General features: G+C 42.3%; 1 protein-coding gene across 1 annotated transcript in view; it reads right to left on the bottom strand.

The window, feature by feature from the left end:
* The window catches only part of LOC142340526 (uncharacterized), a 118,819-nt gene that overhangs the window by 71,047 nt on the left and 23,470 nt on the right, over nucleotides 1-24,302 (bottom strand). Inside the window, exons 3-5 of the mRNA XM_075391086.1 lie at nucleotides 6,633-6,798; nucleotides 5,879-5,929; nucleotides 5,235-5,369 (exon numbers count right to left, since the gene is read on the bottom strand). Coding sequence (XP_075247201.1) covers nucleotides 5,235-5,369; nucleotides 5,879-5,929; nucleotides 6,633-6,798 — 352 coding nt within the window. The remainder of the gene's footprint in view (nucleotides 1-5,234; nucleotides 5,370-5,878; nucleotides 5,930-6,632; nucleotides 6,799-24,302) is intronic.

Below are 24,302 nucleotides of genomic sequence, written 5' to 3'. Positions count from 1 at the left end.
AGATAGAAAAAATTCCAGTATTGTTCAAAAATAATTGGTGTATGAACAAAAAAGCTTCCAACTCAAATCATTTAGTAAAATAAGTAATGCCGAATTCGAGAGCTGATGATAAATCAAATAATAACAACAAACATTATTTAAATCCAAAACTCTGTCTAATCTAAAAAACAAATTCAAAATAGCATCAAATAAAACTTAAAGTAAAATTAATTTGTATTTCACTAGAAAAAAAAATATTTACGAAAAACGAATGCAAAGAACCTTATTGCAATATATAGTACGTTTCATACACAGAACAAGTTCAAAAATATCAAGCGTGGATGGCAATCATTGAGAGTGGTGGAAGCACACGAAGTGCAGTTGCACGTTCTCTGACACAAAAATCAATCAAAATAACTCAATTACATGGTGTTATATACAAAAACTGAGTCTGGGCCGCTTTGAAAATTTCTAAGATTCCCTATGAGTCCAAATAGCTCCTGGCAAAAGACCAGGATGAATCTCTGATTTTGAAGAACAACTATGCTATTTATAAACATAGCTAGCAGATGACAAAAAGCTTGATAGCCTCGTAGATCCTTAGTCTCAATATGACATCCAAAATTATACAAAAAAGGCAATTAGGGAACACAGAGTCATTATTCATTTTCACATCGACGTAAGTTCAATGTGGCCACAAAGCTATCCATTTCCGATACCGAAAAAAATGACACGCACAAACTCACCCGAGAAATTGCGTCACATAACAAAAATCTAGCCGACAAATTAACAGAGGCTGCAGGAAAATAGCCGTCAAAATATTCAAAAACAGCACGATTGAAATAGAAAAAGACAAAAGAAGAGATAGAAATTGGCCGAATTTTTGCAGGTTTTAAAAAGTGTTCTAATTTCGATGTGCAATTTCGGGTACATTCTTAAACTATAGTTAAGTCAGCATCCAAAACTAAAAGCTATCAACCTTAATACTGATGTCAGCTAGCAATTGAGGTAATGAACTTTGATATCCTAATGCACTTTGAGTTAATGACCGGGCTTTATCGGTTTACGACTGTATTTACTACATTGTGTAGTTCTATGCCTGTAAGAATTTAAATTCCATTCAATTGGAAAAATGAGTGAGGTTAGTCACGAGTCAAACGTGAAAATCGTGACATATGTAAAAAGAAGAACAAGATCAAAAGGTTAAGCGAATTCAAGAAACATATGAGGACAATTCATGGCACAATTTAAAGAGTTTTCATTGACTAAACAAAACCCTAGACATGGAACGGATAACAAAAAAGAAAACCACTTCAAATTCATATTGCCGTATGTGAACCAAGAACACTATCGAGAAAGCGAATTTTTGTTCAAACACCGTTTTCTCACTCTACTTTAACATTAGATCTCACGCCACAAAACCACTCGTCTTTTCGCTCCACTTCTTTTTCAGGTGTTACCAAACTCACTTCTCCAATTTGACTTCAAACATCATGAAAAGGTGTGCACAGGTCTTGAAAGACAGCGCCCAAATACAATTCAAATTCAATGAAATGTAAAAAAGAACGCCTAAATAATAGCCGTCGAGAGGCTGACGGCGGCTATTAAAAAGTACAATCCAAACAATTGAGAACAATTAGAACCTGAAAACAAGTCAAATAAGAAGAAGAAAGCTTGAAAAGATAGAAATCTTGCATATAAACAAGCCCAAAAAACAGAAGATAAAATTTGAAACATACCCGGCAGATTGCCGGAAAATAGCCGCCGTTGATTCCAATAAGCATGATTGGGATTGAAAGAACATTGTACAAAAACATTTTTTAAGTCCGATTTATTTTGATGGCATTTCGTAGTTGAACATAACGTACTTCTGTTTCTTAGAGAGATAGAGAGAGTCTACAGGGGCTACTATTAATACCAATAGGCATTAGAGATGGTAACTAAGACTTATAGGAACGACGTTCAAATAGCGGGCATCTAAAATTGGGCTTTATGGGTTTATCCCGTTTCTATTTCTGACTTCAATTTTTATACTGACTCTGTTCATTTTGAATTGCTTTGCTGAGCAACTGATAATCAAAATCACTTTTAGCAGAATGAGAGAAGAGATAAACTAGCCTAGAGAAGTCAAAAAGATATCACGCAAAATGTTGAAAAAGCGGCAAAATGAGTAAAGCGAAACATTTTTTTATTCGACGAAGTAAAAAAAAATAGGAGGGCTATAATAGCCGGCTGAGAAAATGAGGGCGGCTATTAACAAGAAAAGAAAACAACCTCTTTCCCAAAAACTCCAACTGCAAAAACTTTAAATTTGAAAACCTTAAGTAACAGTTCCCATTATTGGCCCTACATTAATATTGACGAAAATCAATGAAGACAAAGTACGAGTATAGTACATAAGAACTTTGCAAAAAAAATCAAATCTCATTATTGAATTTGAGTTTAAGTGGCGTCAAACTAATTGGGACACGTTACTACGTTTAAAAAGCAAAGTACATCAAAATACTTTCAACAAGGAAGCATATGCCAATTTTTTCTGCTATCTTTGAGGGACAAAACAAAACAAAAAAATGGACATTTGGTAACTAAAAACTGAAACGTTGAAAACAATTCAGTATTTTTTCAATCGAAACCTAATTACGCCTGTCATTACAGTGATTAAGTGACAGAAAAGTGACAGTAAACAGTGACTAAGGCACATACGGTCGATATTCAAAAAACACACATTTGATTTGAAAACAAACAAAGTCGAAGTCATATAAACCGTTATGTCAAAAATTAAGCCCAAAAGTGTTTCCAACTATGCCTAATTACACAGCAGAGCTCAAGAGAACTGCCGCTTATGACAAAATGGACAAGTTACCAACAACGGACAAGCAGAGGCAAAACTAAAAACATAACCGACTAACGTCGGGCGAATTCCTATCAATCAACCGGCGAGCGGTTGGCTTTGGGAGCAGCTAGCTGTGGCTTAGGGATACTAGCGTTAGGGGTGACCAGTGTCCGCGTGTGTGTGTGGTGAGGTGGGGGTCAAGCAATGGACGGGTTAGGCTTGAGAAGGTTAGATCAGAGGGGGGTTCAAATCGGCAGGTGGAGGAGGGTGGACAATGGGAGTGTTGAACGGGGGATAATGGGGTTGGTTGATAATGGGGGTGGCTACCTGTTTATTCAGTTTTTGAGGATGACGAGTCAAATTGGTCAGACAAAAATCGGTCCAGCAAAAAATCGCATAAAAAGATTACAGGACTAATTTAATTGCTACAAACTTAGTAGAGTACAAAAAGTAGAGCCAAAGTTTTTGAAACAGTAGAGACATGAATCAAAGCAATAAAACAACTTATCTGTGCCAATTCGAAGAGCGAATTCAATCGGTCATACAGGAGGCTAAGTGACCGGAAAAAAGCTAACAAACACGGTCAAAAACATAAAGTCACTGATATTTTTGAAAACAAGTAATGTCACAGTCCATTAAACTTTTTAATATAAACTGAGCATAAACAATTTTTTTCAATTCTATTTCATTGCGGAACTAACAAAACTTGTCATTACTGATATAAAGCAACCAGACAAAATATAGCCGGCAAATGGCCGGAAAATAGCCGCCGTTGACCCGCTTGACGCATATTGGGATTCAAAGAGAAAAAAAAATAAGAGATAGAAATTAACAGAATTTTTCAAAGTGTCAAAAAATTTTTTATTTGTTGTGCAAATTCTCCATATTCGGTTAGATTCTAAAATTACATTTAATTCAGTCTCTAAATTGAAAGCTATTAACATGTGAAAAAAATGATCAAAAGGAAAAGCGAATTATAAAGGAGAATGCCTAAATAATAGCCGTTGAGAGGCTAACGGTGGCTATTAAAAAGAACAACAAATCTTGAAATAATTTAAAAGTTGTCTAATAATTTAAGAAAACAAGTAAAGCAAAAGTCAAAAAAGTATTAGCTATCAACTGAAACACCTAAAAATAATTCACTTGTGTCTCGTTGTGCCTATGAAAAGACAAGCCAATTTTGAAAAAAAAGAAGAAAGGAATCAAAATGCGCCAAAACTACTTAGAAACTCGAAGATTCGACAATATTTTCTTACAATCGAAGTGTCAAAGTTATGAAACCCATTAATTGCCCATAGAGGTTTTTTTAGAAACTAAAAGTTTTAACCATTAATATTTATCTTTAAATAGCATGCAAAAAAATTTCCATCTGAAAAACCAAAATTTTATTAATCCAATTAAAAGCAGTTTTTGATTTGAAAAATCAAACCAAAAAACAACACGCTTTTTGCTCCTGGCTCGCTTTACTACCCCCTTGACAAGAAAGTGTGAACCGATCGCAAAGACAGCGTCGCAACACAAATCTGAAATCTTTGGATTGTAAAAAAAACAAGCTCCGCTATTTATTCCGCAACAATTAAAAAAATCAACACTGAATATCAACTAAACAAGTGCGAAAAAAATTGCTGCAAAAATCTACACGTTTGTTTCTGTCTTTACTACTACTCTATTAAACAACAAAAAGTCAAACGGAGCAAGGAAAATCTTAAAACAGTACTGACTAACGTTGGATGAATTGCTTTTGAACGACAGGCGCGGGCAATTTACATCAGAGGGCGCGTGGCTTAGAACTGTTTCATGGGTGCAAACAAATAAAATCAAAGGGGTTCAAACCCCGGACCCCCCCCCCCCCCCCCAACTGGCACTCGGACATCTTAGTCACTCAGCTACAATAGCTTTGATTTCCCTTCGCTCACATCACTTTTCCCAAAAAACTTGATTTCAAAACAAGAGAGACTGGTATCACCCAAAAATGAAGAACTCAAGTGTGAAAAAGTGTCACTCAAAAAGTCAAAGAATGTCGAGCAGTCAAGCAGACATTCTGCATAAGAAAGACCAACACGTTTACAACTTCGTTCGAGAGCAATAAAAAACAGCGTCCCAATACAACAAATCCTTTGGATTGTCAAAAAAAAACAAGACAAGGCCAATAATAGAATCACTCAGAATTTCTAGAGCAGCTATTAATAATATCCATCCCTGAATTTTAATTAAGAGCAGTTTGAAAAACTTCTATACGCTTTTTGCTGTTTTCATCACTCCGTTAACAACAAAACGTCGAAGAATGTGTGGACAGATTGTTAACAAAGACGTAATGCAAAAAATCAAGACAATGCAAAAGCTCCTCTCAGCTATCGCTATCCCAGCTAGTAATAAAAATCATCGCTTATGAAAAATCAAAATTTATTTTCAAAGAACAAACTTGGTAATAGTGTTGGTGAGCTCAACCAGCTTCTGTTCCAGATCGGCTTTTTCTTTGTTCAATTTGGTCACCTCCTCTGTCAACTCAATAATCTGGTTATTGCACCCTTCCAATGCATTCTCCTTCTCAGTCAAGCTATGAAACATTTGCAATATCATATTTTCGTAAATTAGCATCATAAAAAACTGGACACATTTCGGCGTTCAGCAGCAACTTATTTCACAATTTAGTTTTCAAAATCAATTCAAGACATAATGTATAAAGACTACCATCGAGACCAAAAACGAAGTATCTTTCTAACTCATTTCCGTTTTCCGTTATGAATGCCTGTAGCGCTATAATATCGATAAAAAAATGATAAAAAGCACAAAGCAGTAAAGAAATCAAAAGATTTATTTTAGACAAACAGTTTCGCAGTATTTTGCTTACATAAAAATCGCTAAAATATCAATATTTTAATTACGAGGATGAAGACTAATCAAAAACTGTTGCTACACTATTTATGTTGTATACTGATTACAGTGCTTTTTTAAACAATCAATCTTGCACACTTTTATGTAAAACATGGGTTATCCTGCACAACAATAAAAAATTAAGTGTTCTAAATTAAGAATTAAACCAGAGGGATAAAAATAAATTCATACCTGTCCTGAAGAGATCCAATGTAAGACTCCAGTGATTCGGATTTCTCGTCTCTAAACGATACAAAACTAAATTTAAACCCAGCATCGTTGCAAAGTTGGGATCAACTAAATTCTATTGCATTTATGAATGTGTAAACATTTAATCTACAGTTATTCCTTTTACGTTACTTTAAAAAAGTATAAACCAAAATCCAACAAAACTTTCTAACAGAGTATTTTTTAAACTAAAAAAAAATGAACATAAACCGACTAACATCACAAGAATTGCTCTAGAACGACTGGCGGGCGATAAACTTTTATGGTGCAAAAACTTCTGACTAGGGTGTCGTTCGAACACGCGACCCCTCGGATAACATTTAGGGTAGTTTTAATGGGGCGTCATTAACCAGTACTATACACGGGCTTCACAATCGGATTTAATTTTGAACAACGTTAATTTCTGAATGTGCGCAATTCATGTAACTCAAAAAATCAAGTCAAGCGTGAAACAGTCACTCAAAAAGAATGTTCTAGAAGAAAACGGTCGAGCGAAAATTTTGCATTAAAAACGCGCCTTTACAATAATTGTTTCAATTTTTTCGAAAGCAATTAAACAGTTTTTAACAATTACTGTGATGTCATAAAATTACACCTCTTAAAATATATCAGCCGTTTTTCAATTCGATAAAATAGCAAAATCAAACCTTTCATGTAAACAAAACTAATTGAACCGGTTGTTTTTCACATTATCATCGCGCAAAAAAGCTATACTAACCTTGACCTGATGATATTTTTGTACAGTGTGAAATATGACTGATGTTGAATGGATCCCGCATCAACTTCGCCTATTGCTGCTGTATTTCCAACTGCAGATGTCAACCATTTGTTTGCGGTACTAACTGGAGCAGTAGCCACTGACAGTTCACAACTGAATACGGACTCTGTAACAATTATTTATTCTGTTTTATATAGTAAAATAAAAGTTTCAGAAAGTTTTTTATAAAAAATCGAAATAGCCAAAACTAGAGACATGACCTGACTGCCATATAGATATTAAACATAAACCAATTAACGTCGGACGAATTGCTCTCGAACGACTGGCGAGGCAACCAATTTAGAATGGGGCATAGGCTAGAGAATAGTTTATGGTGCAAGTTCTGACTAATGAAGGGTTCGCGCCCGCGACCTCTGCGCTCAGAGTCGAGGAAAATCAGCACTTCAATATATGGGCTATACACCGTCGACACAAAATCGGTTTTATTTTAGTAACAGACTTCATTTCTGAATACTCGTAAATGAAATCACTCAGAAAAATCATTATTGTAAAACACATTTTTACAATAATTGCCTCAAACTTCGTTCGAGCAAAAAACTCAAAATGTGGCTCAAAAAATTGCTCAAAAACCTCTCAACCTTAAAAATTTGTACCTCTCAACCCTGTCAAAAATTTTGGATAACCAGTTTATCCGGAGTTAGTGAGCATAAATTTTCACGTCCCAGGGACTGGTGCTAATTCTTAATCGCATTCTTGCCGTATGGCGACTCTGCTACTTCTACCCAGCGCTCTGAAAGTCAAAGAGAAGATATTAAAATAAACGCAGGTAAACGACGGGAGTAACTCTGACTCTCATAATGCTGCTTCTTTAGTTGTGGAGAAGTGGCCTCGATGTGGACCTGTGACATCTGCTGACAGGGTCCGTTAAGGAGTGAGCTAGGCCTGAAGCAGCACAAGACCAGAAGTCACAAGACAGGGGCATCACATATGGGCGCATCGCATCACAGGGTAGACATGCAGGCGGGGATCCCTTCCAGGAACCAGTAAGTGGCCAAGCAATAGCCCCCAACTGGTGCTGCTCAATCTGAGGAGCTGGACCCTTCAAAGGACAGACTGGTCTCTCAGTACACACAAGAAACAGGCACCCAGATGACTACCATCAGATGCAGGCCCAGAAGACAAGGAGATTCAAAGCAAGGTGGACACTCGAGGAGATGGCTCTGGTCAAAGAAGCGATGATGGGCCTAAATCCTGCATCCCAGAAGCAACAGAATGAGCAACTGGCCAGACTGTTTCCCCATCGGTCCGCAGAGTTGTTCAAAGGCTTGGAAAAAAAATCAGCAGTTTGTGGCACTGATGCAGGCAAAAGACAGGGTCGAGACCACTGAGCAAAATTACAGGCCAAGGCACTGTCTTGAGACATTCATTGATGTAGAGATGCTGGCATCGTCCAGATGAATGGCAAAATATGATGCATGACGATCTCACCCAGTACGTCGAGAGGGAGGGACATATGTGGCTACAAACCCTTTCTCAAGAACCAGAGAAGAAGAGTGGTGGACCAGGGGCTCGTAAACAACCCAGACGTTCCAAGAAGGACACAAGACGACTTCAGTATGCAAGACTACAGGCTCTCTACAAACGAGACAGGGCAAAGGCAGCTCCATCAGTCATGGATGGGTCATTGGAGAACCCCATCACAGACAGGACAGTGTTCCTAGATGCATGGCAGCAGCTCCTCGAGACTGTGGCAGAGACAATCGATCTGAGCACAATCAGCGGTCAGTGATGGTCACTCCAATCACCATCGAAGTGATCAAGAGTGTGCGGACCATGGGACAGACAGCCACTGGACCTGACAGGGTGAGCAGGAAGACGATGACTGGCATCCCCTTCAAGAAGATGGTTCCCCACTTCAATCTCTAGCTATTGGCTGAACATCTACCCGAGTGGCTCCTGACTGTAAGGACAGTGTTCATCCCAAGGTGTAAGGGTCTCAGGAACCAATGGACTTCAGACCATCACAGTGGCAAGTGTACTGTCCTGGGTGTTCCACAAGTGTTTGGCTGCATGACTTAAGGACATCGATGACAACATCAGACAGAAGGGCTTCAAGAGGGAAGACGGAACAGCAATCTACTCTCTTCTGTTGCAGGACATCATTAGTGAGGCAAAGACACACACACAGGGATTCAAACTGGCCTATGTGAAGAAGGCCTTAGACAGTGTGACCCACAAGGCCCAGGCAGAAGAAGCACTAGAAGCAAGCATAGTGATACATCCCAATACGTGATACATCCTGATACATCATGAAGGAATACAAGAGACAGGGCACAACGTGGGAGATTGACGGGTCAAGACGTCTGGTGAAGCCCTCCAAAGGGTGACCCCTTTGGAGGGCTTCACCAGACGTCTTGACCCGTCAATCTCCAATGTTGATCTCCAAGTCAGACAGGGGAATCCCATCTCCCCAATCCTCTTCAACCTTGCGATGAAGAGGGTGCTGAAGACACTACCCCAGAGGACTGGAATCCAGATGGGCACAGAGAAGATGAATCACCTCGCCTTTGCCGACGACGTTGTGCTATTAGCAAAGACAGACAGGGCTCCGGGACTTAATCAGCAGACTGGAGACAGAGCAAGAAAGATGTGGCCTCTCTCTCTCAATGCAAAGAAGTGTTCAACTCTAGACACAGTGCCAAGGGACCGACAAATAGTGATAAACCCTAGCACAATGTTCGGAAGCAGGGCAGGAGGTCTCACTACGATGACAGCCGAGTCCTTCTACAAGTTCTTGAGCATTCAAACATGGTCACATGGCACTAAGACAAACTTCATCAAGAAGCTGGAGAGGAAGCTAGATGATCTGAGGAGAGCCCCCCTGAAGCCACAGCAACGAATCGGGATACTGCAGACGTACTGCATCCCTAGTCTCTACCACCAGATAGTCCTCACGAAGACAACGAAGCAAGTACTGGGTGGCTTAGACAGGGTCATCAGGGGACTGTGAGGCAGTTCATGAGATGGCCCAAGGACACATTCAAGGAGATCTTCCACGCTGACGTTGATGACGGAGGACTGGACATACCTGAACTACAGAAGAGGGTTCTTCTGATGCAGGAGGCTAGGTTAACAAGACTCTTGAGAGATGATGACCCAGCAGTGGTAGCTCACACAATCAGGTTTCTTCAAGAAACTGCTGGAGAGCATAGAAGCAGCAAGGCATTGACAGTGTAACCCCTCACATCATAGCAGAGCTCAGAGTCAGACAGGGAGACCGACTCTACACCACAGTGAATGGGGCTGGACTCAAGACAATGCGACAATGTGGGGGTCATGGGATCTTGACCAAAGGCACACTGCTCCTGACAGGGTCCACCTTCATCGCAGTGACGAAGATCAGAGGCAACTTGATGACAACCAAGGCGAATCAACCAGTGGATACAAGAAGAACTTTGGACAGAAGAAGAACTTTGGAGACAGAGTAACATCTATAACCCTAGAGAAAATACGCTTCGTGTCTGTGTATCAACCCTTATGGAGCAATGGTCCGGAAAATATTGACCAGTACCGTCACTTCCTAGAAAGCGAACTGGCGAGAACCCCGATGTCACTAGCCTTGGTTATTGGCGGAGACCACAACGCACATATAGGAAGAGAGGAGCGGGGCCCAGCCAATGGAAAGTATGGCCTAACCACTCCATCGACAATTGCAGGGGAAGACCTCATAGACTGGTTCAAAACGAATGAGATGCAATGGGTTAACTCCTTTTTTAACATCAAAAAGAGGGGGACGTGGTTCAACGAAAGCCATAAGAGATGGTACGAGTTAGATGGTTTTGTAATGAGGAAGGACGAAAGACACAAACTCTGCAAGAGTATGAAAGTTACGGATGACAACGCACTGTCCGATCATCAACCAATAACTCTAACCATCAGAACAACATCTAAAAACAACCGCCTTGCCAGGACACAGAGGAAACCAAACTTAAACTGGGAAGCTCTAAATGTCCAACAGAAGGCACTAGAATTCTTGGAAAGAACCGAGGTCCTCAGTACGACCCTGAGCGAGGACTGCAGCTGGAAAGATATCTCGGAGATAATGGAAAAAGCAGTCAGAGAGATATGTGGAATCAAGAAGCGTCATGTTGCCAACCCTTGGACAAGAGGTCATGAAGAGGAGCTTGAATCACTTCATGAAAAGATTGCTGAAGCAGTGAGATGCAGAAATGAAGACACTGAAGTGGGAAGGAACAGCAAGTGGGCTAAGGACCAGCTCAAGGTGGCGCGAAGAAACATGAAAAACTGCTTGACGGACTTGGAACGAGCGTGGTGGGACAATATCCTTAACGAATGTCGAGATGCAAACGAAAAAGGAGATATGGGCAGCATGTTCCGCCTCCTGAGGCAACTTGGCGGGAGGGATTCGAAACCCAATTCGGGCACCACAATCACAACCGACGAATTCAAGACGCACTTCCAACAAGTATCGAGTCAGAGATACGAGAACATGCCTGAAGAGCTGATGACCTGGGTGAGGAAAATGGGAGACTGGCGGAACGATCCACGGCATGTTGAAGCTGACAAGAAGCTGAACGAGACTCCCTCTCCCCACGAAATTGAAGAATGCATGAAAGATATGAAGGATTCAGCCCCGGGCGCGGACAATGTCAGAATAAAGTATATCAAACTGAGCTCACAATCCACCAAGAACCACGTAGTGAGAATCGTTACAGAAAGCTTTGAGAAGAGAGCCCCCACCTGGAATGAAGCATTGAAAGTGGGCCAAATAGTTCCACTACACAAGAAGGGGGACAGAAACGACACTAACAACTACAGAGGTGTCTGTCTTCTTGCCATGGGCAGCAGAATCTTGGCTAAAGTTTTGTCCAAACGACTCAGGCAGTGGTCTGAAAAATTAGGGCTGTTAGACGAAAATCAGAGCGGTTTCCGGCCGGGCAGATCAACAACAGACGCCACCCAAGTGATCATTCGTATGAAGGAAGACGCAGATGACCTACGGAAGAGACGAGAGCAACAGAACCTGCCAATAGAAGAGAGCACCGACCCCACTGCTACGCTTCTCGACCTAAGAAAGGCCTACCCGAGAGTGAATAAACCGGCCTTGTGGGAAATGTTGCGAAGATACGGAATGGATGGGAGTTTCTTGAACTCCTTGATGGATTTGCATGAGGCTACGAAATACCGTGTCAAGGGAATGGAGGGCGAAAGCGACGAATGGACACCAGAGAGAGGGCTTCGAGAAGGCTGCTCTACCTCTCCTTGCCTCTTCAATATATTCCATCAGGTAGTCATGCGGATCGCAGAGATAGAGAAAAGAACACAGTGATGAAGAGTACGAAACGACAGGTGTGGAGTGGAAGTGGATACCATCGCCATCAATCCCTCACCCGGACAGAGTGGAAAAAGCCAACAGTGAAACGGAAACAAGAAATGTCTGCTCTTCCTTGTTCGCGGACGACACAACCATCATTGGACAGAAAAGGGAACTCGAAGATGGTCTGAACATAGTGAAGGACGTCATGAACAAGTTTGAAGAGCGAAACAACGAAGACAAGGAGGAGCGGGTGGTCTTTTCCAGCGAAGAGGCAAATGGAATCAGAATGCTGGGTCGCTGGCTCGGACCAAAAGAAGATATAAAGTGCCGCAAAAAACGTGCTGGAACACTGCGGGCGCGGTGTCGGAACCAACTAAAGAAGTCCAAGCTTCCAAAAACCAAGCAGGCACAGATTGTGGAAACTTGCGTTGAGAGTGGCCTACTCTTCGATTGTGCAGCAAGACCCTAGTACATTGGAGAGATCAAAATGTTACAGAGTTGGATCGACAAATGTTACCGCTCAGTGTGGAGCAACAACAAGGCACCACCGCTCATACAAATGGAAGCAGAAGGAAAGAACATGCAAGACGTGAGGAATATTCTCGGGGTCAAGAGTTTAAGATGGAAGATCGAGAAAAGGACTCTTGAGAGAATTGGTCATATCCTCCGAATGTCAGACGAACGTCCTGTGAAAATTTGTCATGGGATGGCTGGGAAGCCTCGAAGGACTTCCTAAAACCCCAGGAAAAGGAAGACGCTTTTTTACTGGAGGAAACTGTTAACAGAAGCTGGCATTGACTGGAGACAAGCACACAAGTGGGCACAGGACAGGAAACAATGGAAAGCTATGGTCAGGAAACGAATGCAGCACTTGGAGGACTGGGAAAGCAAAACAGCAAACAAGTTCAGATTCGCGGAAAAGAGGGAAAGGAATGAAAAACCACCAACCCCAAGCCTAGAATGCGACGAATGTGGACTAGTATGCAAGACTGCAGCAGGGCTAAAATGCCACGTAAAGAGGATCCACGAGCAGACGAAGACGGTGTTCTATTGCGGAAAATGTGACTCAATTTTCAAGATGCTCAGCAACTACCAGAATCACATTAAAAAATGCAACCCAAGGACTCCCAGAACAACCAAAACAGTTATCAAGCCACCGAAATGGTGCGAATACTGTAACGAGTACAAGTCAGCATCAAACTTTGCCCGTCATGTGAGGAAATGTTCGAGCGCGACTGGAGGGCATGCCGAATGAACGGCGAACGCCTAGGAGAGAGAGGAGAGAGAACCAAGGCGAAGATGGTGGCAGAGAGGACAGGACCCCTCTTGTGATGCTTGCGGCAGACGTGAGACGCTGGCCCACATCCTCCAAGTGTGTCCCAGAAGCTGGGGCGAGAGCATCAGGAGACACGACATGTGCGTGGACCTAGCTAAGGGACTACAGGAGAAGCAGGGCTACAGCTCACTTGCCGAACCAGTGATCAAGACAAGGCAGGGCATCGGGAAGCCGGACCTAGTGGTGTGGAAAGACAAACAGGCCTGGGTGATAGACAGCATCATCTGCAGTGACAACATGATCAGTACCAAGCAAAGGCTAACTACTGCCATGTCCCAGAAGTTGTGCAAGACGTGATGTGCATGACAAAGGCTAGAAGTGTGACATTTGGCGCCCTGATCATGAGCTGGCGTGGGGCAATGGCACCTAAGACGTGACAATACTCTGGAACCTGCGCCTGAAGAAGAGTCACCTCCAACTGCTCATCGTGAGATGTCTTGCGGTATCAGCCAGGACATTCCAGCAGTGGAAGAGAAGCGTTTTCAGGAAGTGGTCACAACTCACCGATGACTAGAGAACCGCAAGGATCTAGTCACCCGACCACACAATGACAGTGCTCACAAACTCACGGCTCGCATGCCCTCGTATGCCAACCCACTCACTAAGGACTCTCCGTATGAGGTCATATCTTAGATATACTTTATTATGTATTGATGTCTAGCTTTATATAGAGCGTGAATACAGTGTTTGCAAAAAAATGGAGTATGTGAATGGGTACTCGTAAATCGTTACCCGACTCTAGCCAACCATGACCCAGAAGCTCAAACTGCAAGGAGCACGAAAATAGGCACACCGCCTTTATCTAGATCATGCTGAAAAGGACTAGAAGTCGTAATCGTCCGAGAGATGCGATCTGATCCTCAATCGACAAGATCAATAAGCAAACTCAGTTGACAAGCAAAGCAATAAAGGATGGCTAGATGGGAAACAACTTCGCGGTCTGAAAACATTGGATCTTTCAGGAGCCAGGTGCTGACTTATCCACACAGCTCGAGTAAAGTGGCAGCACTGACGAAGGGCAGCACTGAGAAACCAAGTGAGAGCCTGTGGAAATAAGACAAAAGCACCCCAAAGACCATCAGCAGGATTGAGCGCAGAGACATCAAGAAAGTCAGAGGCGAAGGAAGAATCCAAGAGATTCCAACCGCGGCAACGGATTCCTCGTTCAAATGCATTTGTGGTGTCAGTTATAGCTTATGCAGTGTTCTCCATCTTAACATGCGATGGAACAATGTGAATGAGACCTCGTAATGCCTTACCTGACTCTAGCCAATCCCCATTCAGAAGCTCAGCGGGAGTAACTATGACTCTCGGAGCAGACAGACGGCAGTTACTATGACTCTCCTAGAGTCATCTTTCCCTGACAGTCATAACTCTCTTCTGGGTCAAAATTGACTGTATAATATCCTCGGGGTCCGACTGGAAACCGCCACCAGCAGCTGATCCAAGCACACCATCAATAATATCCGGAATGGACAAAACTTAGAAACTTGCCCAGTGGTTACAAAACCACTCACCAAACCGCGGACCAGGAAAACAATGAAACAAACTTTCGCGGAAAGCAAACCACCAAAAAACAGGGTTTTGGAGCCATATCAAATCAAAGGCAGTCTGGTGTGCGCTGACCACCTTAAAAAATTGCCAAAAGCTGGGTAAAAAAAGTCTGTACTCCGGTACAGTACTCCAAACAAACACAACCCTAAATCAGAAGAAAAGTCTGGCCTCAACTGGAGACGACGATGTTCTCAACAAGACAGTGTCGGGTCGGGAGTGAGCTTGGTTTGAAGCAGAAAAAGTCAAAAAGCCACAAGACAGACATCGCAGCCTGGCTCATCAAAGGTTGCGCATGAGGGCAGGGATCCCCGTCAGAAACCCGTTAGTGGCCAAGCAAAAGTACCCAACTGGTTTCGCTCAATTTGCGGTGCAGGACACTTCGGAGGACAGACTGGACTTTCATTGCAATATGACAAACGACGAACTCACGCAATATGTTGAGAGTGACGGACAGATGTGGCTTAAAACCCTCGCTCCAGAACCAGGGAAGACGGGTGCCGGACAGACAGCTCGTAAGCAACCTTGACGATCAAAGAGGGGTCTGAGACAACAGCGGTATTCAACACTGCAGCTCTACAGACGAAATAGGGAAAAACAGCAGCTTCTGTCTTAGCATGGTCTTGGGAGAAGTTTGGAGAGATTAACACCATCAACAAGACGGGGTTGCTTGATGCATGGCAACAGCTCCTCGAGATAGACATGATCGATTGGTCACCATTAGATGCCAGGGGTGGATCACTCCAATCACCATCGAAGAACTGATCAGAAGTGTGCAGACCATGGGACAGACAGCCAGTGGACCAGACAGGGTGATCAGGAGGACAACTGCAGGCATCCCTTTGACGAAGCCGGTCTCCCATTTCAATCTTTGGCTATTAGACGAACATCTAACCGAGTGGCTCCTGGCTGCGAGTGTAGCGACCAGCGTGTTTCACAAGTGTTTGGCTGCGCAGGACTTGAAGACCTAGAAGACAACATCAGACACAAGAATTTTAAGAGGGTAAACGGGACAGCAATAAATTCTCTACTGCCACAGGACATCATCAGTGAGGCAAAAAACAAAGATAGGGCCGCAAACTGGCATTCGAAGACCTGAGGCCTTTGGTAGTGTGACCCACAGGACCCTAGCACAAGCAGCCCATAGGGACCAAAAGATCCTCAGATATATTAAGAGGGGCTATATGAGACACGGCAAAATATCGGAGATTAACTGGGAAACACGAATCCAAGGGACCCAGACTGGTGATCCATCGCTAATATCCTGTTCAACCTGGCGATTGAAAGTGTGTTGAAGACATTACCCCAGACGACTGGAATCGAATTGGCCACAGAACCTGAATTACCTCGCCTACGCCGACAACATCCAGCTAGCGAAGGAACAGACAGGGCTCCAGGATTCATTCAACAGACTGGAAGCTGCTCGAAAAATGTTGCCGCGCTCTCAATGCTAAGAAGTGTGCAACACTGTGGGCACAGTGCCAAAGGACAGACAGAGAGTGACAATTCAGAGCACTGTTCAGCAGCAGGGCAGGAGGCCTCCCCACGTTGACAGCAGAGTCCTTATATAAGTACTTGGGCTTCGAGACAGGGCCAAGGGTAACAACGACAAACTGCATAAAAAGCTGGAGAAAAGCTGGACAATTATAGGAGAGCTCCTCTAAAGACACATCAGCGGACCTGAATCCTGTAGACGTACTGCATCCCCAAGTGCTAGCTATCAGATAGTCCTCACGAAGACAACAATCAAGCAGAAACTTGCCGGTTTAGACATCATGAGACTGATGACTCACCTTGCCGGTGAGTCATCAGGAAGACTGAGACAATTTATAAGGTGACCAAAAGGCACGCCCAAGGTGATGTTTCAGGCTGATTTTGACGAAGCAGGACTGGACAAACCTGAGTTGCAGAGGAGGGTTCCACTGATGCAGGAGGCAAGGCTCACCAGATTTATGAGAGACGAAGACTCAGCAGTCATTACCCTCAATCAGACAGGGTTCATCAAGAGCCTCAAGGCATGGAAGAAGCAAGGCCTACCATGGACATTGTAACTCCACACAGCATCAAAGAACTGAGTTAGAACAGGGGCACCTTGCAATCAACAGTTGATGGAGCTGGTCTCAACACAGTGCGAAAGTGTGGGGGTAATGCAGTCTTGACCAACGCGACACTGCTCATGACAGGGTCCGCCTTCAACAAAATCAAGAATCATCATAGAAATCAGAGGCAACCTGAAAACAACAAAGGCCAAGATGCAGAGGTGGTACAGCGGAAAAGAATCTTTATGGGATGCTTGTGGTAGAAAGGAGACGCTGGGACACATTCTCTAAGTGTGTCCTAGAAGCTGGGGCGATAGGATCAGAAGACACAACTATTGTGTGACCTTGCAAAGGTGATCTTGGAGAAGCGGGGCCAAGGCACCCTATCAGCGCCGGCTGTCCAAACAAGACAGGCACCAGGAAGTCGGTCTCAACATGCCGTGGACAGATGAAGAGGCATGGATGATAGACTGCATCATATGCAGTGACAACAACCTTGAACGACCCCTTACAAGCCAAGGCCCAAATACTACCATGTCTCAGAAGTAATGCAATAATTGACAAGCCGGACACATTGTGAGGTGTCTTAAGAGATCAACCAGGACATTCCAGCAGTGGGAGAAGCGGGTTCACAGAGTGCTCACAGCTCAGCGATGACGACGACTTCAGAACCGAAAGGATCTAGTCGCCCGACCGCACATAGACAGTGCTAAAGCTCATGGCTAGCATACACTTGAATGCAAATCCAAACTCAAATGATTTATGTCGCATATTTACAATGAATTAGATTTCTAGATTTACTTTAAGAGTTGATTTAGTGTTTGCAAAAAAAAGTACGATGCGAACGAGAACACGTATATCGTTATTTGACTCCAGCCAATCATGACGCAGAACCTCAAAACTGCATGGAGCATGAGACCAGAGACACCACCTTCCTCTAGATCGCACTGAAAGAGTGTAGAGGTCGCAATCTTCTGCATATGCGATGTGATCAGCAGTGATCGGTTACCAAACTCACATGACAATCAAAGCAAAGAAAATATGGCTAGCAAGGAAACAGCTCCCGGCATGAGAACATTGGATCTTCAAGTAGCCAGCTGGCAACAAGGATCACTGACGAGCCAATGTGAGAGCCTGCGGAAAGAAGACACGTGAGCCCAATAGTCTAGCATTAGGGTTGCGCGCGGAGACATCAACAAAGTCCGAAGTGAGCGAAGAGCCCAGGAGATATCGACCTCAGCAAAGAAGGTCGTGTTCACATGCAGTTGGAGGCGTCAGTTACAGCACGTATAGGGGTCTCCAACTTCCAAAAGGAGATGACATGAAGACCAATTCTTCTCTGAACAGAAAACGACAGTGAAAGCCAGATGAACAAGCGCTGGAAAATCAAAATTTTGATATAAGAAGCCGCTCTCGTAAGTATCGGATGGAAACATTCAAACGAATACTCGTAAAACCTTAGCTTACTCTAGGCAATCATAACACGGGAGTTCCGCGGGAGTTACTATAACTCTCGGAGCACACAGGAGGGAATCACTATGACTCTCTTAGAGTCATCTTTCCTTGAGAGTCATAACTCCCTTCTGGGTCATAGTTGACTGTGTTGAATATTACAGTAGCCAACTGCTCACTTGTCCAATTCTCTCAAATTGTGGCAACAAGGTAGCACTGAGGAGACACGTAAGAGCATGTTGAAAGTAGTCATAAGCACGCAAAGGTCAAGCAGAGGCGTCGAGCGAAGTAGATCAGACATCAGAAGCACCCCGAAGTCTAGCAAAAAGATTGAGTGCGGAAACATTAACAAAGTCCGAGGTGAACGAAAAGCCAGAAAATCAACATCATCAAAGGGGGCCACGTTCACATGCAGTTGTTGTTTCAGTTAGCAAATATAGTGGTCTCCAGCTTCCAGATGCACTCTGATCCGAAAACGCCTGTGAACGCCATAAGGACAGCTGATGAAATCGAACTAATGACAAGAGAAGCACGACTCATAAACACGGGAAGGAATGTGATTGACAAAATGACGGGAGCGTTCACTGGGCTATAAATAGAAGTGCTGTCAAAGAAGGGACAAAGGAAAAGAACAGAGCACAGCGGCAGTTCAGAGAGATCTCATTGATTTCGATAGAATAGAACCAAGGATCGAGGACGTTGAAATCACAAGCGAAACCAGTCACACTTGGTTTGAGTTAATCTATGGCATCCACCTGAATCTTAGAGAGGTCCACGATGAGACAACAAAATTACACAAGTTCATCACGGCCATTTCCAAATAAGAGTAAAAATTTCCAGCTTGTGAGTAGAAAGAAAGAACAAACGCCCATAAAGAGGCCTTCGAGTAGAAATACGACGCTACTTTTACGCCTTCTGCTACAATCTCTGAAAGAAGGAAAAAGACTCCTCAAACACATCAGCTCCGGAGAAATTGAGAAACCTTCCTCCAGCCCCCATTTGGCCACAGCGAAAGAAGTTAGTACTGGCAAGCAATCATGGTAGAAATCTGTACCACCAGTCATGTAATCAAAGTGCAACTGACAGGGACTGAGCCCTTCGATGAGGAAATGCTAGAAACCCAGGTAAGAAGACAACGGAATCATTCGACAGACAAAGCAACTGGGCCAGACAGTGAAGTTGAAACCCTCCTTAAGCTAGGAAAAGTAAGTCAAGGCTAGTCAGCTGGTTTGTCCATAGACAGAAGAAGCTGATTTATCAATGTAACGATGTATTCGATACGAAATCTGGAAAAAACTCCTCAGAAAAACGTCCACGCTCCTACCAAAGATGGAGAAATGGATGCGAGAAGTATGGCAACACCGATCTCCTGACTCAGACAACGAACACAAAACGCGAGATACATACTGACAACACCAACAAACTGTCAGAATAAGACGAGACGAAACTGTGGTACATGAAACAGAGTAGAGACAGTGTGAGCACAGCAGGCTAGTTTATAACAAGGGCCCGGCCTACGCTCTGGATAAAACTACATCAGAGCACAGAAGATCCGCAAGAACTCGAAGATGACGCAGCAGCGCTCAACTAATGGTGCAATGCAGGATGCACAACCTATGAGTCTCGCGCACATAAACCAAGCATGTCCGCACATTAGGTGGGGGCACGAATCCGACGACACGGTAAAGTCAGACTTCAATGCAGACCGTTTGGGGAAGCAATCAGAGCAGCTGGTCACGAAAGAAGAAATTGAAATGTGGACAAGAAGGGTTCTAACCGGATCTCTGTCAAAGAGAAAGACAGCACCACAGCAAAACTAATTGACACCGCTGTAGGCAGTGACGGCAATAATAGTGCTACGAGAGTAGACTTCAGGAACAAACACTTCAAGAACGAAAGAGCAGACGACGTAGAGGGCTGTCAATAAGCAGATGGGAAGAGACGCAGCACAAAAGATCCCAGTAGTCGTCAAACGCGGGGGGGAGGGGGGGGGGGTATAAATTCCAAGGAAGTCTGCGCAGCTCGTGAAAAAGAACCGTAGATTCACTGTGGGAGCTGATACAGAAATCATCACTGTCAGAACCGTGAAGGCAACACACAGAACACTAGCAATACGAAGACAACCACGTGAAAAAGAGGCACAATGATAAGTTGTCCAAACAATACACCCCAATAACACTCCAATGCAAAGACTCCCCATTGCAAAGATGTATGCAGACATCCTATAGCTTTGTGATAAATGTTGATCGTAAAAATTGGTATAGCTTTGTCTTGAAGTTATAATAAAAAAAGTCAACTGTCGGTCAGAAAAACACTGGGGCGGGGCCAAACCAATTTTTGTTTCCTAGCACCGAATGGGTTTCTTCGAATTATCCTGGATCATTGTTGGAGAAAATTTGAGTACTGTCTTTGATTAAAAAAATTTCAATCATTCAACTTGAAGTCTAGAATTCTATATTGTCAGTAGTAATAGTTAAGCAGATCAGGGGGGGGGGGGGTAAAAGGAAGTACCTATGTATTAAGATTAGGTATAGCCCATTTTCGCTCAAATTCCAAAGACGTACCTCACAGCTTGATACCCACGCTGTTCACACGAGGGGGATTAGCAAGTTAATCCCTTAATATTAAATTAGTAAGGCTTACTCATTCCCATTTTGCACTTTAATAATGTAAATTTCCAAAGACGTACCTCACAGCATGATACCCAAGCTGTTCTCTCAAAGGGAATTAGTTAGGTAATGTTTTAATATTAAATTAGATAGGGTGACTCATTTACACTTACGTACGGTTTAAGTGATTTTCAAAAGTGTACCTCACAGCTTGATACCCACGCTGTTCACACGAGGGGGATTAGCAAGTTAATCCCTTAATATTAAATTAGTAAGGCTTACTCATTCCCATATTGCGCTTTAATAATGTAAATTTCCAAAGACGTACCTCACAGCATGATACCCAAGCTGTTCTCTCAAAGGGGATTAGTTAGGTAATGTCTTAATATTAAATTAGATAGGGTGACTCATTTACACTTACGTACGGTTTAAGTGATTTTCAAAAGTGTACCTCACAGCATGATACCCAAGCTGTTCACACGAAGGGGATTAGCAAGACAGTGCCTTAACAACAAATTAGTAAGGACATTGACCCCCTACCATATTACAAATTACTAATGTCAATTTCTAAAGATGTACCTCACAGCATGACACACAAGCTGTTCACACGAAAGGGGATTAGCTAGGTAATGTTTTAATATTAAATTAGGTAGGATGACTCATCTACAGTTACGTACGTTATACGTGATTTTCAAAAATGCACCTCACAGCATGATACCCAAGCTGTTCACACGAAGGGGGATTAGCTAGGTAATGTTTTAATATTAAATTAGATAAGATGACTCATTTACACTATGTACAGCTTACGTGATTTTCAAAAATGTACCTCACAGCATGATACCCAAGCTGTTCACACGAAAGGGATTAGAAAGATAGTACCTCAATAACAAAATTGTAAGGTCATTTAACCATCCCATATTACACTTTACTAATGCCAAAGACGTACCTCTCAGCACGATACCCAAGCTGTTCGCACGAAGGGGATTAGCAAGATAGTGCTTTAACAACAAATCAGTAAGGTCATTGTCCCCCTACCATTTTACACTTTAATAATGTAAATTTCCAAAAACGTACCTCACAGCATGATACACACGCTGTTCACACGAAGGGGATTAGCTATAAAATGTTTAAATATTACATTAGATATGATGACTCACAGTTATGTACGACTTACGTGATTTTCAAAAATGTACCGCACAGCATGATACCCAAGCTGTTCACACGAAAGGGATTAGCAAGATAATCCCTCAATAACAAATTAGTTTGGATTACTCATTCATCCGCCACTACTCCCATTCATTATTTCAAAACAAATTCTAAAAATCAGTTGGTCAAAATTCTAATACAATTTAACTTCTGTTTTCAGATAGACTTTGTTTCTTTCTCGTTGTTGACAGTTTCAATTTATCTTTTTGTTTTCAGATAGACTTTGTTTGTTTCTCCTTGTTGACAGTTTCAAGTTGACAGTTTCTTTCTCCTTGTTGACAGTTTCAAGTTGACAGTTTTCAGATAGACTTTGTTTCTTTCTCCTTGTTGACAGTTTCAAGTTGAACACTTGCAGTGTTGAAGCGGGTAAGCAAACAATTTCAACTAAAAGAAATGTTCCTTTGTTCCTGTATTTAAACTGGATCATTTTAGCCGGCCAAAATATTCCGCAAAGAGTAGATATTGCAACACTTCACTTCGCTTCCAAATCCAAAAAAAAACGAACTGGTAAGTTTGCTTTTATTAAGCCACTGCTCCTATTCCCAAGCCACTACTCCTATTCATTATTTCAAACAACTTCTAAAAGTCAGTTGATCAAAATTCTATTTTAATTTATCGTTTCTTCAGATAGTCTTCGTTTCTTTCTGCTTGCAGCAAGAAGAGTTCCAAGTTAAAAACTTGCAGTATTGAAGCGGGTAAGCAAACAAATTTAACTAATAGAAATCTTCTTTTGTTACTGTATTTCAACTGGACCATTTTAGCCAGCCACAACTTCCCCCAATAGTAGATATTGCAACACTTCACTTCGCTTCCAAATCCAAAAACAAACTGGTAAGTTTGCTATTATTGAAACTTGTTTTTGGGAGGTAAGAATAAATTTCCAATTATTGGTTACAAAAAACCATTAAAAATCATAAAATTCTCACGTGATTATCCAATTAGTCACCATATTATTGTCACAATTAATCATAACATCACATTAACATAGCACGTCACAATTAGGTCATAGTGTTGTCATAATTACGTCATAATAACGTCAAAATTACGTCATAGTGTTGTCATTATGCCGTAAAAACGACAAAATTACGTCATTATGACATAATTACGCCATATTTGATGAAGGACTTTTCATTTCCGTTTATGTTCTCTTTCCAGGTTTACCGAATTGAGTGCAATTGAGTACAATAATCATTCCAACTTCTGACAAATTTTTATTCCATCGCAAATTTCATTTTAACAATATTTTTGTACTCCTCGTTTCTCACTTCCAATCTTACATTTTATTTTGATTTTCAGCGAAAATGCCCAGATATTCTAACCCAAAGGAACAGTGTTCTTCCTGCAATAAGCTTATTATGAAATCCAACATGAGCAGACATCAGAAGCTACACGCAAAAAGATGTTCACAATGCTCACAGTCATTTCCGGACGAAGCAAAATTGCAGAAACACATTGCTTCTGTACATGCACCGTCTCTGATTATCAAGAAGAAGTTTTCTTGTAGCAGCTGTCTCCTATCCTTCTCTACGTATTATCAACTCCTTCATCACAAAAAAAAAAGTCACCAACGTTCAACTCTTAGCACCTACGAGGAAGTTGACTTATCTATCTATGGAGAATCTCCCGCTCTTCACAGTGAACTTCAAACGGTTCAACACTTTCTGCGAGACTCGGTTCTTGAATTGTCCCGAAAGAAAGTTCACAACTTCAAAATAATGGAAATCAATCATGAAACAGTGATAGAAAAATTGGATTGTGTTTACAACGAGTTACCCAGTTCAGCTAAAATCAGTATTTCGTTTGGATTCGTGCTGCAGAGTGTGCAAAATCCTGAAGAGTTTCGCTACTACTACGCAGCAGATAACAACCCCATATTTTTAAATCCGATGGTTCTCTCTGATGACTCAGATCTCAATTATATTAAATCAAAGCTGAGAGAAAATGAAATTTTACCAAATCTAATCAATCAACGTCCAGACACAAAATGGAAGTTTTATTGCTTTACAAATGTCACTTTCTTTGTATTTCTCCTCAGTGGTGTTCCTCTAGGCTGTATTGCTCAAAACATTCCATCTGTTTTGCTCAAGAACAAGCACGTTAAGTGTTTTGTTTCGGATTGCGGAAAAAAAAGCCCTACCA

Source organism: Convolutriloba macropyga, chromosome 6 (assembly GCF_964194025.1).
Source record: "Convolutriloba macropyga chromosome 6, txConMacr16.3, whole genome shotgun sequence".
Lineage (NCBI taxonomy): Eukaryota > Metazoa > Xenacoelomorpha > Acoela > Convolutidae > Convolutriloba > Convolutriloba macropyga.
Note: the sequence above shows the minus strand (reverse complement) of the source record. Positions and strands in the feature narration are given on the sequence as shown.